This window comes from Callorhinchus milii, unplaced genomic scaffold (assembly GCF_018977255.1).
Source record: "Callorhinchus milii isolate IMCB2004 unplaced genomic scaffold, IMCB_Cmil_1.0 Scaffold5, whole genome shotgun sequence".
In the NCBI taxonomy this organism is placed as follows: domain Eukaryota; kingdom Metazoa; phylum Chordata; class Chondrichthyes; order Chimaeriformes; family Callorhinchidae; genus Callorhinchus; species Callorhinchus milii.
In genome coordinates this window covers 39899962-39919290 of record NW_024704746.1, presented here as the reverse complement: position 1 = coordinate 39919290, position 19329 = coordinate 39899962, and the positions used below count along the sequence as shown (strand labels likewise).

The following is a 19329-nucleotide window of genomic DNA, read 5'->3' as shown; positions in this document are numbered from 1 at the left end:
GCTTGCGGTCACTAACGGTGACACCTACAAGAGACCTGCATACCATGACTATCAGATGAGGATAAAACTGGGGTTGATAGTGATATCCTGAACACAGCTCCCATCCTAACATTGGGTCAAACTCATACATAAAAGACTTGGAACAATGTGCTAGAGTATGATCAGTAAAGCAACCGTAATCCAGTAGGAGAGGAAAGAGAAGGAAGAAAATAGTTATGCGGAAGTGTTGCTCTGCTCATATACTCTTGACAAAGTTTATCAAACAGTCAGGCAATGCTGTCAAGTTAACGACTAACAACTGGAGATATAAACATTGATTGAATAAATCTGAGAGAAAATTGGGTCTTTATTTATTGAAGAAATTGAGAGGATGGGCTTGTAAATGTGTGTGTATGAGAGAGAATAGTGTGTGGCATTTGATTTACTTTGGAGCAAGCCAGATGGCCTGCAGTGGTCTTTTCCGGTCTTGTACATTCCTATGTAACTATGTAAGTAAAGACTGGAGAGAAAATTGTGTTACCATTTCTAGAGTAATCCAGAAGATGTTGTTTCTCTTATTCATTTCCCAAATCAAATGTTTACGTTTTGGGGGTCTTTCCTTTGATCCTTTTTAGTTATTTTTAGAACTACACAAAGAATCTTAAACTCCTCAGTTACTATTTTGATTTCAAGCAGCTGACCCAGTAAACTCTCAGTGTATGGCAACATGTACATAAAAACCCAGACCCTACATGGCAGAGTGAGGTAGTGCTCATGCACACACACACTCCTCATACACGAAGATTGTATGATTGATTTAAGTTGCATAAGGTCTCAATTTGATGCTAGTTGTTTCAGGTTTGTTGTATGAGTGCCCTTGCATTTCTGGCCTCTGCTATTACTAAATGTGACCTGTTGCCTCATTTTCTGTGATCCATTTTTTAAAAAAATAGGTGTGGTACTTTCTGACTGAACAGGGCAGTAGGAAATTACCATTTGGTAAATAAAGGAGTGTCAGCATTGGCGGAAAAAGAGTTTTATCCATAACTGTGTTGACAATTACTAAGAGGGTTAAAGGGCAAATTGGAACCAGGAAATGAGAGAATTCAGTTCATTCATTACACCAGAGAATTTTCATTTTTGAACCAGATTACATTCCCCCAAAGAAAACTAGTCCTTGTAATCACAGAATGAAACTTGCTACTTGAAAGGGGGTTTGGAAACTTGCTTACTCTTAATAAAGCAGAACTTGTTCCTCTGATCTTATTTAAAATCAAATATAGCTAAAATAAATGCCCAGTAAATGAACATTCATTCCCTTTTGAATTTTTGTTGTTGTGTTTAAATGCTTTATGTATTTACTTAGATTCTGTTGGACATTATATCATATTGAACAACTAAATAATTTTATTACTGTTATTGATAAGGCATAGATCTGCTACTGGGCTGCATAACGTGAATAGTTTGTTGGGTTTCATTTTATATCATCAATTACAATATACACATTGTTTACTTAAAATTTAAAAGCCAAGAGTACATTAGTGTCTTATAATGACCCTGGATATACAAAATGTGATACGTTATGAATATAACAGCATCTCTCTAGGTCTGTCATCATTTAGTTTCTAATATTTTATGTTAAATTATAGAATAGTTATTTGGGTGATTTGAGTGTTTCAGACAATGAAAGGCTGTTTGTTTTCCCTCCCTGCACTGAAACATTTTATGTTTAATTTTCCTAACTAACCTGCCTGAAGTTGAGCTGTTTAGCCTGCTGGGATTTTGCACACTGGGTGGTTAGTGTGTGAAGTTAGAATTTGTTAGTTTTGGAACATAAACTTCATACTTTGACATCATCTGTGAGGCACGTCTAAGGGTAATTTTGGGATTGTACAATCTTTTTCGTTCATGAGGCAGATCTTTGAACTTTTGAACCAAAGTTTTTTTTCCCACAAAAGGATTCTCACAATAAATTCTCAGTTCTACTTCAACAACTAGGCTTTCGGCACTGCAGAATCCAGAGGGAAAGGCACAATCATAATTTTAATCATAAAAAATTCATGCTTCTACAACAAAATATAGAAAATCTATTTTGTTTTGCCCACAAAATACACAGTCACTCCACTTTACAGAATATTCTGTGAAGCGCTTTGAGACGTCTCGACGACATGATAAAGCGCTATATCAAATACAAGTATTATTATTATATTGCCAAATTTCCTGCAGTCTGTTGAATTCCAGCAGGTTTACTGCTCCAAGCGCTTTCCCAAAATAATTTCAGTGGCAGTTACAGCAGCCCTGAGCAGGACCTGATCTGGTATTTCCTGTTTAGAGCTAAATTTGCAGCAGCAGTCACTGTTAATGAAACCATATATGTGGTGGGGAGTTAGTCTAGGGCTGGTTTCTGTAGCTGAATCACGAGGCTTTGTTCTTCCAATAGAATTTATGGATGAGCAAATTAATGCATGATGAAAGTTGATGCACTATTTAGTTTTAATTTACTGTTACTAGAGTTACTTTCAAAATGCTCCTAAACACACGCAAAATCTACAGCATCCAACCAGGATATTGGGCCCAACTAGTCCATGCTGTTGTCTATACTCCACATCAGCCTCCACCCAACCTAAACCCCCACCTCCTGAAGCCTCTTCGATACCCCACTTGATTCCTTTCTCTCTCACGTATACAAGTGATTTAATTTTATTCTCCCAAAATCAGGGTACATATTTGGAGATCAAACTTTTATTGAATTGTCTCATCTGCCAGGGAACCTTGTTGGTCTTTTATTAGTTATTAAAGTAATTGCGCTCAGAACTTCCAAGTGGTCATAATTGTATATTTTTATCGATACAAAAAAGATTCAGTCTATTCAAAGTTGATTGGAAAACCTGAGAGTTTTGAACAGACAGAGAGGAGCGAGCCCAGTGTGATTGGGATCTGTCGGATTTAAAGTGCTTTTAGTGTCAATTGCATGAATCCAGAAACAAACACTCCACCTGGTGATTTTGCCCCAGTAATTCACAGTTCATACTGCACTCTCTCCTGAGGAACAAACCCAAACATAGCTTTTTTGCCAAACATGGAGTAAAAAAAAGAGACATTAAAATGCTACACAAACACTGGGCTCTGTGTACATTTTCAGTTCATATTTATCTTGATGCAAAAAGAAATGCTTAACAATAATAATTTGTCGTTGGCAGGTTGAATCCATACTACGCAATGCCTTGGACAACCATAAAAAAACTGTGGTGCTTCGAGGATATCATTCCATTAGTGAATCTGATCTACGGCTGTACCAGCAGATATTTGCACAATATGGTTATGGGATTGTACTGTCTCCAGAATCTAATAGAGATTCAGGCTACAAGGAAGGATACAAAGATGAAGGTAAGAAAAAAAATATTTGTCGCAGCTGTTCTTTGTGTGATTTTATTAGTGGACGACGGTATCTGTTTTGAAATAGCTGACTTGTCTGAAGTGTACATTTGTTTTCTATTTTTATCTTACCTTCACGAAGGCCTTCTGTTATTTTTGATCCTTGAACTAGGAGGTCAGTTGAATAGGTTATGAACTGTGCTGCCCCACAGCTGCTAGGAGTAATACCACTTCATACTCGGTAAGCTCAGGGGCAGTGCGAGCAGTCTGCATTTATATCCTTCCCATCCTGATTCCATAAATCATCTCAACTGGAGTAGGTTGTCTGGACCTGCTGACCCAACTGATACATTCCTGGTTGTTTTACATTCTTCTTCTGCTGTCCTCGACCAGTGTTTCAGGACCTGTTCGATGTCCCGTTTAGTTTAAATACAGGCATGAGAGCTAACTGTAGGTTATAGAAGAGGGCAGATACTTTTAAACTGAAAAAGTTACTTTCTGTTTTTAACAAGACTCAAGGGAATCAAGGTCCAGGTGCTACAGGAGGCAAATTTATTGATGTTGATTAAATACTATTCTGTTCTACGTTTAGCAATTTGTCCCAGTGCAGTTGTAATGCAAATAACTTCAGAATTAAATTATAAATAATATTGTAATATATATATTATATATCTAACTATATATGCATTATAGATACTTATCGGAATAAATCACAGAACTAAACAAATGGGGCAGAAAAGCGATTTTATTAAGGTTGTAAACCTCAGAGGTTCAGTGCTCCAAGATGCTATTGTGCACGAAGGGCTCTATATAAATGCAAGTTGACATTGTTGTAAAGACAACAACAATGATTTTACATTCTTACACCGCCTTTCAGGTCAGGAGGACGTCTCAAAGCATTTTTGGAAGTATTGGCTGGGAGACAGTCAGGACACACTACCTCTAACCAAACCAAAGAGCGCAGTCTAATGACTGTTAGTGTCTGCACAACCCTCTACTCCTCACTCTCACTCATGATTCCCACCTCACTAACCTACATGGTCACGGCCCCTTCTCTGCAACAGCTTGAGCCTGCCTTGTGCTTAAACCTGTTGTAGCAGTGAGTTTTCCGCACGCAATAGTGAGACAGTCTAATATTTTAAGTTGCCTGTAAATGTGCTGCTACATTTCAGGATTTCATGTTTGTGAACCTTGTTTCCGTGACCCTCCAAACTAAAGATTTACATTGGCAGAACATAATTTTTTTTCCACACGAATATGTTTATCTTGCATTCTGTGTCCCAGTCATTCCAACTCCAAAAGAACACGTGTTTCCCTCAGCCCATTCAGGAAGTTTCTCAGAAATAAATATTTGCTGGCAGTGGGCCAGCTTCTATAGCCACAATGCTCACCCAAGATGAAGGCAGATACCGTTTGTTCTGCTTCAGAGTAACCACGTCATTCTTTGTTAAATGCCGCAGCCCAAGATATAAGGAAATTGAGGAAAAGAAACAGACATTCTGACTGCAGAGAGCTAGCATAATTAGAAGATTATAACTGTGATATTTTAGGTTATTTTGATCGCCTGCCACATGAGGTCAAGTGATGTTGGTAATAATCTCTCTGATTGTCTCGTCAATTAACTTGTTTGAAAAGTTAGAATTTCTTTTTAAACAAAAAAACTGGATCAAACTTAACCTCCATGTTGTCTATCCAGTAATGCACGTTTACATAATACAATACAAATTTACAGTTATACAGTCCCTTTCATGTTGGGAGGAAGTCCCAAGGCACTTAACAATCCTGGCTTGCCTGAGGTAGGAGCTGACAGTGATAGGGAGAGGAAAGATACCATTATGAAAGATAATGGGGGGTGTGGAGGGGGAGTCTGACCATTTTTATCAAAAAAAATGTTAATTGGAGACAAAAACGGGATGAGAGTATATTGTGCAAATTGATGTTGAGGTGTCCTGCTGATGGTGAAGTTACCCTCCCCGCCAATAAAATCATAAAAGCAAATTTTTACTTAATTTATGGGAAGTGTTAATTATTTACTGTTTGAAATGAGTATACAAATATACCTGAAAACAGAAATACATAGAATTTGCCAATATCCAAGTATTTCCTTCCCAGGTCCTTCTATACTTACTTTCTCTCTGAAATCAAGATTTCTTGTTTTACAGTTTCAGTTGTTGTAATTGTTCACATTCTTAAATCTGTTCCCCTTTGTTTTTCGGCTTTTTTTGTCTTCATGTAATTTGGAAGTTTGCCCTGCTCCGTTTTATGCTACAATTAGGAGAAATTACTTCAATCTAGATATCCAGTTGGACTGTGAGCTAATGGAAATTTATTTCAGAACATCTGCAATGCATGTGGGTCATGTTTGTTTTGAAACTCGTTTGGTGATTTATTGCTCACTGGATAAAAGAGTAAGATAGCAGTTCAGTTCTGGATTGTGAAGAAACATAAAACAACAGCATGACAATGAGGCCCAGTTGGTTATTTTTTGAATGCTATCTGATTGTCACAAATGGGCACAATTGGTCATGTATTACACAGATATGGTGAGGGGTACAACTCTATGGATTCCATGATAATAATGCAGGGGATATAGGTATAAGATGAGAATTTAATTGATCTTGTTCTGTGAGTCTGTGCAGACTCGATGGGCCAAATAATCTCCTTCTACGCTGTATATTTCTATGCATAGTTTTCTAACATGAGAAAACTGTCAAAACTGCATATCAGGCATGTTCTTAGCATCTGTGTAGCATTGTCAGATTAGTGCTAAATTATACACAGTTGTGTGTGATGGATTTGTTTACTAAGAATTAAACCAGAGGCCTGAAATTATACCCAATTGTTAACCCATATAAGACTATTTTACCTTACAATTTAAGATTGGGAAGAATTATGCAAACATATGCAAAGTTTTCGTACTGAAAAATCGGGGACTTTTCTTTTCAGGATAGGACTTGACAAACTTTAAGATTACTTTAAGATGATGCACGGATTCTAGCCAAGAGTCTGGGAAGGTAGTGTGCTCTTAATGAATGCCAGTGGTTGTCTGTGATCAGCCATCAGTGCATTTCTGCCTCTGACCTAATCTTGTGATCTTGTAAGGCCTTAGCTGGTTAAATTCCACCAGCACCCCAATGCACACTCTGGGATCCTCAAGTTTTGACTCTTGGCTTAACTTACGCCAAAAAAAAATTGGTCAGTCAATCTACGACTGTTTGTGGGACACTGCTGTGCGCAATTGGCTGCCACATTTCGCCCACAAAGTATACAATGAATTCACTTTACAGTATATTCTGTGAAGTGCTTTGAGACGTCTCGAAGACATGATAAGGCGCTATATCAAATGCAAGGATTATTATTATTTAATACTATCCAGAATTAGGTAAGCAGGTTGCTGCCCTCCAGGGAGAGAGTGCGAAATCAATTTCAGACACAGGAAAATTTCCACGTGTAATTGGCATACATACGCGGAACTCTCCATCTGGGTTTGATATTTGTAAGTGTGGTGATGGCATACTGCATATGTCAGGCACTGGGCCGACCAAAAAAAAGAGGACTGCAGTAGGATTTAAGGCTCTTGCTCTATTTTGTTCTGGTGTATTCTTCAACGATTATTCTCTAGTCTGATTGCTTACAGTCACAGTTGTGACGAGATCATACACCAGTGCATTCGGTCCACATGGTGGACTTCTAAACAATCTTTTTTTTCTCTCTCTCTCCTACCAACCCCTTTCTCCTTCCAAGTTCACTTTTTCTTCTTCTTGACCCTCACCTCGTGATCATTGACCCATTGCTAAATAAGTTACTCTGAGGTTAGTAGAATTAATGGAATTATTTTCCTTTCACTGTGTCCATTTCTTTAGGTCCATTACTGTTAAAATGTTATTTGTACACTATTAGTCTTAGAATCCTATAGCTCAGTGGTTAGAGCACTCTCCTCGCAAGCGAGAGACCTGGGTTCGATTCCCGGCAAGGTGAAATGTTAGGCAAGTTTCCTTACTCCACACGCCAATGTTTACCTAGCAGTAAGTAGGAACCTGGTTGTTAGTCAATTGGCGGATCACTTTTCTGGGGGTAATGATTCCTTCAGAAACATAATAATAATAAATTGGTCACTTCAATCCACAACTGTTTGTGGGACACTGCTGTGCGCAATTGGCTTTGCGTGTCGCCCACAAAATATCCAGTCAATTCACTTTACAGTATATTCTGTGAAGCGCTTTGAGGCGTCTTGAAGACGTGATAAGGCGCTATATCAGATACAAGGATTATTATTATACAATTCAATGTATAATTGAATACTCATACATTTGTCTCTTTGGAAATTTAGGTTAACAGAATATATTCAAAATGTAGGTGCCCTTTTGATTTATATTTTTATACTTTGTGTATCAATGTTTTTATACAAGTAGCGCTCAGTAATCTAAACTGGTAATGATTTGTGTCAGTTTGCTCATAACGTTTAATAGGTCGTGTCTACTGGAATTTCTTCAATGTAGTGAGTGACTGCTGCATGGCTAAGAGGAGCACGCTGTGGCAGTGAACGACTGACTTACATCTATTTTGTTGTAAAATATTTATTCAACATGTAGTTCAGAGTTTAAACCAAATAAGGACAGTGTCACTGAAATTTTTTTCCCCATGGAGGCAGCAGGATTAGTCATGAAGCCTGGAAGGCAATCACAAAATTATTTTTTTGCGATGCAAACCTTTGCTTTGCTTCTTGCCTGATACCCTCACGTGAACTCTATTTGAATATTTACATTTTCTTTACCTTAACTGGACTGTGCTCCATTTGAAACATACTTAGATAATTTTTTTTAATATAATTTTTGAGATCGCTCTGGTCATTTTTAGTAAAGAATTTCCTTTGAGCCTTAAATGGTCTCAGCAGAAACAGTGGTGTCTGGTTTTTGTTCCAGTTAAATCTGGCTGTTTCCCAAACTGGACCACTGCTCGTGCTGTTTGTAAAATGACAACCAGATGTTCTACCCTATACACTGATTGTCGTGTCTGTATATTCTAGGGCTTTAGGGTTTTATACATGCATCCTTAGTCAAAGCATTTGGCACTTTTTCATTGATTTAGCATGATTGATTGTGCAGTAAACTTTGTTAATGTCTGGTTGTTTAAAAAAAAGTTTATGGTGCAACTGTTTGAGCACTAAATGGTCATAAACTCTCAATTCCCGTATTATTAAACCTAGAAGCATTTAGTTTCCATACAAGTCTGTGCATACTGCTTTAAGGTCCCATTAGAAAAAACAATGATGCATTGGAGAATTTATAAGAAAATCTACTTCCACTTGTCAGATTACAGTTTATGCTTGAACAGCCAACAGGTCCTCTGAATATCTGCATTGTATGCAACATGTTATAAAACCAGCGCACAGTGTGCCAGCAAAAGCTTATCTTAAAGTGCAGTACTGTTAGTATAATGGTTAGTATAATAGTCATAATGGAAGAGTTAATTGGATGCATTTGTGTCTTCCCTTCATGCCCTCGCACCTCCCTACCTATCCGATTTGCTTACCCCCCCACCCCACTACCCCACCCGCTCGGCTGGCTCCGGCCTCTTGTTTGGTCCTCGTCCCCTCCACTCCACCATCACTGACCGTGCCTTCAGCCACTACACCCAAAACTCTAGAACTGTCTTCCTCAATCCCTCCATCTTGTCATCTCCCTCCCCACCTTCAAATCCTGCCTAAAGACCTTCCTTTTTGATCGTGCTTACGGTCACCTCCCCCCTCCCTCTCCTCCTGGCTCGGGGTCAGACTCCTCCATTGTCAAATGCTCTGAGACACTACACCCGGAAAAGGGCGCTATATAAATCAAAGTTGTTGTGTCACTTTTTTGGGCATCTAATCGTTACCTTACACAATGGTAAATAATTTGTGTCGTAGAGGCATTGCAGCCACCATCTCAATTGAATGTTGATGGTATGAAATAAGGCATCTTGCTTATTTCAGTAAAACTTGCAGATTGAATTAATTTTCTTCACAATTTATTGTTCTGTTACCTTTAAAGGTGCATACTGCGAATATAATTGACATAACACATCTCACTCACTCCTGCCTTGTCGATGGTAACTCAAGATGGGATTTGCTTCCACGAATTCTGGCTGCACTCCAGCATCTCATTCAAGTTGTTGTCATATCAGCCTGGACAATGAATATCAATGGGTTACTTGACAAAGAGGAGGACGCTCCTCTCTCTTCCCTCCCCAATCAAGTAAAGTTCATGAGAACAAATAAAGGATATAAAGGGTTGTTTAAAGATGAATTACTTGTAGGAGGAGAAATCCGAGAAGGAAAATGTATTGCTTAAGCAATTCTACTCTACTTTTAGTCAGTTTTATTGCACAATTCCATTTATTCTCACACATTTCCAATTTCTAATACCACTTACCCATTTCTAATGTTGCTTTTTTATGAGTTTGTTTTGTTGCCTTTTTATTCGAATTGTGCATAGCTGCAGACTTCACGTACTTTCCATTCCCTCTCCCGTTCCCCGCAAATAGATTTATTTGAATCGGCAATCAAATTCACATATCAAAATCAAATTCCGCAGAAAATTACAATATCTATCGCTGCAAACAGATGTCGTATTCTATAATAAAATAACTGACGCTTCTCAGAGAAAAAAGCAATTTCATACTGAGAGCTAAGCCTGCTATTTTCTATGGGTAGTTTTTGATTTACAAAGTAAAAGTGACATTGCAGGAATATTTTAACAAACTAGTAAGTATAAAATGTCACCTGCAAATAGAATAAAAAGGTGTGCAATGTGAAAATTGTGTGATATTTGTGTCTGAATACCGGTAACATGTGTCAGCCTGGCGCAGTGGTAGCTCTTGCCAACTTACAACAAATAATCTCTAGAATTAGATAAACTGGGTGAATCCACCCAGGGAGAGAATGTGAATTCCATTCCAAACACAAGGAAATTTCTATACTTGGGTGGCATAAATATGTGGATCTCAGTCTGATTTGAATACTCTTAAATATGATGATGGATTTCCGCATGCTAACTGACCAAAAAAAAATGAATAGCTTTGTCTATATCCAGATTCACAGTTAATAATAATAATAATAATAATCCTTGCATTTGATTTGTGCCTTTTACGTCTTTCAGACATCTCAAAGCGTTTCACAGAATATACTATAAAGTGGATTGACTGTATATTTTGTGGGCTTATCCTATCCAGTTCTCGGGTTATTTTTATTCCAGTTACATCCATTCAAATCTATATCCATTTCTACATTGAGGGTGAAATAGATATGGCTGCCAGCCTGCAAAACCAGATCTGTAGTTCTCTGATTCTCATTTCTGAATCTAAATCCGAACCAAGAAAATTCTGCAAATTGAGAAGTGTATTAGAAAAGATTCCTGTGGGTCACACAAACAAAATTATATTTTTGTTTTCTGGGATTTAAGTAGCTAGACATACTTTTGGTGACTCTGACCTTTATTTCCATTATGAAGCGTGTTAAATTTACCAGTTACAGTTCAACTCATCTGACATGGGAGAAACGGCCACCAACTGGTTTTGATTAAACAGAGGCCCATCAAGAGTTATTGTGGGTCATGCTTAAGCTCTTTTGTTTTACAATGCACTTTTACCATTTCTCCCTCTCTGGCTTTGAATAAGTCTCTACCAAAAGCAATTAGGCCATTGAGTGGTCCGATTACACAAGATGTCAGTTAGATTCTGTCAGTTTGGGAATGGTCGGTTGTCCTCCTCCATCCTTATGTTGCTTCCAATCCAGTGACCTTGCAAATAACTAATGAAATTCAAAAGACTTTAGTTGCTGGTGTTGGGTGATACACAGCCCTGGGCTTTGAACCTTTAACCTCTACATCTAGGATTGAGGCCTTCTACGTTACATTAACCAGATAAATGTTACCTTGACACTAAGAACACTTCAGTGCAATGCATATATTTAATTTTGAAGGATTAACATCAGTTCAATCTTCCTGTTTTTAGGAATGCGTACAGCTGAAGAGTGGGATATGCTGATTTGTTTCACGGCGAAGGAGGATAATAATGGGTGCCTTTCAAAGGAAGGATTTAATCAACTGCAGCTTCATCAGAAGGTAAGCAAAATCAGTCTAGTTGCAAAGCATCTAGTCTTGTTTAAAATATGCAACGTAACTGGAATAAAAGAACCTGAGAACTGGATAGGATATTGTTATATATATTTATGTGTCAAAGGCATGACTTGTGGAGTCCTGTAGTTTAGTGATTAGAGCACTCGCAAGTGAGAGGACCTGGGTTTGATTCTGGGGCAGGGCGAAACGTTGGGCACATTTCCTTCTTCCACACGCTTCTGTTTACCTAGCAGTAAGTAAGAACCTGGTTGGTTGTTAGTCGATTGGCAAATCACTTTTCCGGAGGTAATAATCCCTTCAAAAACAAATAATTTGGTCAATTAATCCACTGTTTGTGGGACACTGCTGTGTGCAATTGGCTGCTGTGCTTCGCCTACAAAACATACGGTATATTCTGCAAAGTGCTTTAAGACATCTAAAAGATGTGATGAGATGCTACATCAAATGCAAGGATTATTATTAGTTTATTTCAAAACGATGCATGCGAAGTGAGAAAGCAGCTGAGATCACCTCTGCTCTAGTACAGAAGTCTGGATGGAATGCTCAAACCTGCAGTTTTCCTTCATTGATAGAAACCGGTTGAAATCAGTACCTCTGTTTAAAAATAGGTGAGACTTCACAGGCTGCCCCTTTAGACGATACATTTTCAGTACCTACTCCAAACATGAAATGTGGATCTAAAGTTGTCATTCTTCATCATTTTTAACAGATGAATGTATCTTCTTTTACCCGCACACTTCGAGCTATCAATCTCAGTTGTTTTAAAATTAATTGTCTTCTCTGGCTTTTATATGCTGGCCATACTGTGTCATAAAATATAAATCTGTTCAGATCTAAGCCTAAGGTAGTCACGTTTTACAATGTGGTAGTTTCTCTGTCAAGCAACTTTCCTCAAAGCCTGAAGATTAATTCCCTTGAGTTCACAGAAAGGGTCCTGAGCTTGTGAAAGCAAGTCGATTTCACTCTTGGATGAATTTGTCATTTTAGTCATTATTGCACCACAGTGTGATTTTTTTTTTCTGTTGCCAGTGATTATTTCCCAACTCGATTCCCATTTTTAAACAAATGTTTTGTTGTTCAATAAGAAAGTTTAAAGATTGATATTAATTAAGCACAGATAACTTTTTATCAGCATAGTTGCCAAGACTCCTTGCACGAGATGAAGTGTTTAAATACAATGGAGTGGAATGCCATTATAGCCCTTTGGTATAGTGCTGCCTTGCTGATAGCACTGATGTTCTGTGGCCCAGCACTAACTGGAAACAAGGTACTCTAGACTTCTGATGCTGACAAGCTGACTTCCACACTTTTTTTAAAAAAAAGTCTGATATCTAAGTTGGCAGGTTGCTGTTACATCACTTCCTGAGAGTGAGGTGTCATTGAAGTCACTTACTGCGCACAAGAAACCCAGTGGCAGTTTGTGCCCAAAGGGCAAAGAAAGTGATGTTTAGAGCTTTGTGTATAATGCGGCCACAGAGCTATTGAATGTAACCAACCTCCACACTATATAACAATACTCCCCTGCACTTAGCCATATTGAGATGATAGCCCAAGTTCTATGTTGAAGAAAACATCTTTCAAAGCTATAAATTGTTGTTTGTCAAAGGTATTGTAGAAATTCAATCACTGTGCAGGTCTCATCCCTACAGAACGTATCTGCTGGTTAGGTTTGCGTAGTCAGGGAAAGAAGAGAGTGTCTCCTGTTGTCCTGGACAACAATTTCGCAACTAAAATGAATCACTTACGTCATGAGTGTTTGTGGGACATTGCTGTTCATTCTTCTAAAAATACACAGTGACTCCTCCTTGCAGTAAAATCCTGTGAAACACTTTGAGGCATTCAAGTGATGTGTTTCAGCACTATGTTAAATGCAAGGATTATTATTGTTTATGCTCACAATTTTCATTCTTTAAACTTTATATAATTAATTGATCCTCATCTAAAGGTTAAACATTGACTGTCCTGTAATTATCTTGATCTGGAATCGGGCTTGCGGTGTGTGGGGGGAGGGGGGTTGTGGAGTAAGCCAGTGATTAAGCCTTCAATCAGAATGTCATCACTTGAAACAATTATAATAGTATGTCAACGAGTGATATATAGATTGTAAATTGGTCTTGAGGTTCTGGAAGTGAGACCCTCATCATTCACATTTGATCTCTTTATGACTTAAAACACAAATTACCTGATTATGTCATCGAAACGACAACATCACTCCGAAACATCGCCAGACTACAGCACTACCTCACCCCTCATGCTGCTGAAACTCTGGTCCATGCCTTTATCACCTCAAGGCTGGACTATGGGAACTCTCTCCTCGCCGGCCTTCCCGGCACCTCCCTCCACAAGCTGCAGGTCATTCAGAACTCTGCAGCTCGTGTACTGTCCCGCACCAGGCTTCGCGACCACATCACTCCCACCCTCGCTCGCCTCCGCTGGCTTCCCATCCCCCAGAGGGTCGAATTCAAGATCCTCATCCTCACCTACAAGGCCATTCACGGCCCTGCTCCCTCCTACCTCTCTGACCTACTATCCCCCTATCTATCTGGCCGTACCCTCCGTTCCTCTGGCTCCGGTCTGCTCCACATCCCCCGCCCCAACCGCCCTACCATCGGTGGCCGGGCCTTCAGCCTCTCAGCCCCTAGGTTCTGGAACTCTATCCCCCAGTGCCTTCGCCTTGCTTCCTCCTTTTCCTCCTTCAAAGTCGGTCTCAAGACCTTTCTCTTTGACCGTGCCTTCATCTCCCCTCTCAACTCTCTAACCCCTCCTCGCCCCCTCCCTTCCCTCCCCTCACCCTGACGATTTCCCCCCTGCTCGGGTCCTGGCCCAACTGTCCAGCGCTTTGGGAAGTCCTCCCGACGTGAAAGGCCCTCTATAAATGGAATCTTGTTGTTATTTTACCTTCTTTTAAAGCGAAGTGTCTGGAATTTCAAACCACCCAAAGCAGCTCAGTGAAATATTTTACCTGAGATTTGAATGTTATGTCATTAAGTTTCGACTACAGGATTTTCATACAGGTTCTTGAGTTGGTTATAAATAACATTATCTCTTGGTTTGTTGATTTTTTTTTAGGTAAATAGAATACCAGCGTTAGAGCAGACATTATGCAGCAAAAACAGATTTTGTCACATCATGAATGTTGCTCAAAGATTACCAGGTAACAAGCGAGTAATTTTCTATTTTCTATCTTAATTTGCCTAACACAACAAACTCTTTTAATTGTGTTTCATGAAGTCTTCTGTGAAAGGAGATTATTCTTAATTATAATCGTAATAATAATAATCATTGCATTTGATATAGTGCTTTGTCAGTTAATGTAGCCAGAAAACAACTGTTTTCCACTCTTGACAGTTGTTTTTGGGCTGGCCAAAAAGATGTCTGCCCCCATCCACGCTCCAAATCTCCCACAACTGCTTGAGAAAACAAAATTGCACCTAGATGATGCATGTCCAGTGAGCAGGAAATTATGTTAGTGGTGACCTGATGACCCGGAGGTCGTCCATTTTACTTTCTTGCACACCGTCTGGCAATTTTGATTGAACCAGTATTGGATTTTTTTACCATTTTGGTCAGTGCAATACTGGTTCTATCAAGTGAATGTGTACATCGATACATATTCATACGTATACCAATACTTTACTGCACTTAACAGTAATCCTGTGAAGCACTTTGAGACCTTTTGACCATGTGATGGGTGATATAAAGAAGATTATTATTAATATATAATGCAATGATTATTATCAGAATTATAATGAGGTGCTGTATAGTGGGGTTCTACTGTGGTCTCGTGGGATCTTTCTCACATTCACATGAAAACACACAAACTTGTTTTGTTGTTTTCTTCATGAGTTTTACGTTTAATTGGAAGATATGTGAAAAATAAGTTCGGACTTTTCTGACAGTAAAACATCTCTGCAAAAACAAGAAAATCTACATAGAGTATTTTCCTGTGAGGGATTGACCTGTTAAGAATATGCCTGGGAAAGTGAACGTGGTTTGAAAACTGACAGTGCAAAAGCTGGAAGTCATTCCTGCAGCATATTGGCTGTGATGCATTTACTGCTCCAGTTTTAAATTCAGTTGGTAAAAAGCTTAAACGGATCTGTCATCTCATTGATTAATTGAGTAATTAAATGTTGAAAGGAGAATATTTTCAGCATTCAAATTGCTCTTGCCATTTCACTGATGTTTTAAATGTGCCCTGTTGTCTTAAATCTCTTGGCGAGGATGAATTTCCTGTATGGGAAAACTGAGGCTGAATAATGGTTGTTTTTGGGAAACTACTGAGTTTATCCGGATACTGAACAGAGGGCATAAGTGGAATCTATTTGACTTTAGTTATTTCTAGACAAGAGACCACCACAACCACTGTAATTGGCTGTAGGAACTGGTTGGATAATCTCAGTCAGAGGTTTAAATTGGTCATTTGCAATTTTGTTATCAATCATTTGAATGAAAATTAACCATTCACTTTCTTGACAAAAGTTTAAGTCGATCTACGAATGTAATGTGAAGTTTATATACCTGTATTTTGTAGTGATGTTGATAGTGTATCAATAAAACACATCATACGATGACGACTTATGGCCTCCACATTGTATATAACATGCATTTAAGTGATCTGAGACCTTATCAAATAGGAGTTTGCACTCAAGGGGCTAAGACAATCGCAATTTGCATTTATGTAGTTTCCTTCATGAAGGATAACATCTCAGAGAGCTTCACAGGGTCGGAATTAGAAGCTGAGCGAGGGAGGAGGGGCGTAGACTGTTGACACTGTTGGAAAGATAGGCGTTTAGTTCGAATTTAAACACAGATAGAAGGGGCAAGATGGAGGAGTAGAGGGAGAGAGTTTCAAAGAGTTGGGGTGGATTGCTGAAGGCTCGGCCTCTGATTTTAGGCATGAAGGATTCATAGTAGGTTTGTCGTCTTGAATGGACGAGCAGAAGAGTTGGCTAGGAAAGATTACAGAGATAGAGAGGTGTGAGGGCATGAAGGGATTTATAGGTGAAGTTGAGGACCTTGAAATTGATCCTTAGGGAGCCAGTGAAGCCTGGCGAGGACTGGGGTGCTGGGCATGCGGGATTTAATGAGGGTGAGATTGCATGAAGCAGAGTTTTGTCCGAACTTGAGAGGAAAGTTATGAAGAATGTTGTAGATTATGACAATTATTTGCAAGATTGAGTGGGAGCTACAATGAGATCTGTAATAAATTTGACCTCAGCAAATACAAAAGAACGTTTTAAAGTTTACTGCAGGGCAAAGATGGCTGAGGCTGACAACATTTCAGAGAGAATGGCTTGTGGGTTGGAAGATCGTTTCATATTGGTAAATGTGTGATATACGTGCACCTTTGTCTCAAACGCTGAAATTTGAAGTCATTTGACGAGAACCTTACACTGACATATCGAGGTTGTGTGAAGGTGGCAGGAGCTCAGATCCTCTGCTACTTAAATATACTTTATTCTAGCTCTTGTATTCTAAGAAAACATTTCTTTACAAAAGTTGAATTTTCAATCTGCATACTGCAATCTGAGTGACGCCCTGTGCTATATAAATACAAGTTGCTGTTTTTAAGCTCTCCAATACGCTACCCCGTGTGAAGGGCGCTATGTAAATGCAAGTTGTCATCACTGTTGTAACTATTTATTGCTTTTGACTGGATTTTCGTTCAATGTGAAAATGATCACCTGTGATATCACATGCTGTATTTTGTTCCCTAAATGTGTCTGTGTGTCTGCTTTCTTATATCTATTACAGCTAAATGGTAGTATTGCTACTCAGTGCTTCTCGCTTTAAATCATGTATTTTTCTTTTGTATATATTGCAGACCAGCTGCTTGTTTGCTGATATTTTCCCTGTGGAGGATCTTGTTATGGTTGAAGGAGGCCTTTGAAGTTGTATCTGTGCCGTTTTTTTTAAGCATAGAGTCTGGCCGGAATTAGAAAGTGAACCGAGGTTAGGGAAGCTCGTCAGCATTTTGCAAACACATCCTTTCACAGTCTCATACTTGGCAGTACAGAGAAGGTTCTAATCTAAGTCATTTATGTGTCAACTAGGCCCAGATGGTAGCGCTGTCACCCCAGGTCAGAAGGCTCTGGATTGAATACCCTTCCGCCCCCCACCCCTACTCCATCATTATGAATTGAGCTGGTAGACTCGGCTAATTTTCCTCTTTAATACTCGAGTAGCACTTTATCAGAGGTGCCGTCTTTCAGATGAGATGTTATAGCGCGATCTGTCTACTTGTTCTTGTGGATGTTAAAGATCCCATGACATCATTAGAAAAGTGTAGGGAGTTTCTCCTGATATCCTGGCCAACAATCCTCCAATTAAAACTCATCACTCACTTCATAAATGATCGTGGGATCTTGCTGGAGCAAATAGCTGTCTTACTTTCCTTACCATAATGTCACTCCACTTAACTGTAATTGCTGTGAAGCATCTTCTGACATGTCAAGGCACTATCTAGAAGTTCTTTCTTCTTTCCAATTGATGAGCATGTTATTATTTCCTTGCTTTCTGCCCCATCAAAACGACTGAAATATTTATATTTATTATTATAAAAAAAGGAGTATTCTGCAAAGAGCTTTGAGACGTCTCGAAGATGTGATAAGGCGCTATATCAAATGCAAGGATTATTATTTAATTCATGAATTTCTGTGCGTGGATCAGGTGAATTGTCACTTTGTACATCACATTCTTTCTAGAAATGTCAGGATATTTGTAATATTGTCGATGCTTCCAATAATGGAATGGTTTTTGAGAACAGTATCTAACAGCTGTACTTTCTGGCACTGTCTTGCAGTGCTTCAACCCTTGGTGATTTCACCTTTGTGCTTGGACTATTATGCTGATCTGGAGCCTGCCAACAACAGTGTCAAGGCTGGTAACACCCTGTCTCTGGAGGAAAGTGATTTATTTCTGAAGCTTCAAAACTGGAATGATGAGAGCGGAACAAAGCAGTAAGAGAAGCATTTCCAAAAACATAGTCAACTTTCAGTTGATTGAATATTAAAAAAATACTTTAAAATTTATCATTCGTTTGTACAGGACATTATTTAAGCTGCAATGAATTGAATGCTGTGCAGTTGTCAGTTTTAACACGTTGAGCTGACTGCTGTGAGTTGCACGAGTATCTCTGGATAATTTCTTGATGGGAGTTGGAACTTGGCATCTTGAATGCCCTAGAGTAATATTCTGACAACCCAATTGCAACTTGTAGCACCACACAGACTGCTCCAAGGGACACCCAGTGGAAATGTCTTAGTAGGGAATTAAATAGTTTTCCAGTTTTAAGATCAAGGACCCCTAGTTATACAAAGGCAAATGCAGAAGTTTTGAAGGTAATGTTTTAAATGAAAACAAACTACATTGGGGCTAATAAGAGGTCCCATTTGAGAAAGGTGCATGAGGAGAGTAGAGCCCATTACTGCATAAGTGGCCTGGGGTACTTACAACAACAGCAATAACAACAACTTGCACTTATATAGCGCCCTCCATGCAGGGCAGTGTGTCAGAGCACTTGATGCAGATGTGGCTTGCCAAAAGAGCAGAAATGCTCTGTTCCCATTAACTACTCTAACCTTGGTCAACACCAATGTTTGTGATAACATAATGCTGGCACAAGTACTTTTCCAACTGATTATCTAATCCGCCGGTCACCGTGCAGAATATCATGGAAGTTTGCAGGGCAAAAGGAGCCATTTGGCTCATCAAGTCTACTATCTGAGATATATTTTGGAATGGTTCTTTGTTGACTGAAGCAATGCTCAGGAATGTTGGTAATTTATGGCTTGTTGGTCTCATTTCCAATTACAACGTTTTAACTTTTGTTCTGCTAGTTTGTAATCATTTGAGTTAAAAG

General features: G+C 39.0%; 1 protein-coding gene across 2 annotated transcripts in view; it reads left to right on the top strand.

The window, feature by feature from the left end:
* The window catches only part of cped1 (cadherin-like and PC-esterase domain containing 1), a 120631-nt gene that overhangs the window by 5523 nt on the left and 95779 nt on the right, over window positions 1-19329 (top strand). For both annotated transcript variants that reach the window (XR_488707.2, XM_007904974.2), the window contains exons 2-5: window positions 3180-3366; window positions 11341-11450; window positions 14535-14619; window positions 18271-18427. Coding sequence is in view for 1 of the 2 variants with exons in the window: in XM_007904974.2 (XP_007903165.1) it covers window positions 3180-3366; window positions 11341-11450; window positions 14535-14619; window positions 18271-18427 (539 nt within the window). In the remaining variant the exon portion in view is untranslated. The remainder of the gene's footprint in view (window positions 1-3179; window positions 3367-11340; window positions 11451-14534; window positions 14620-18270; window positions 18428-19329) is intronic.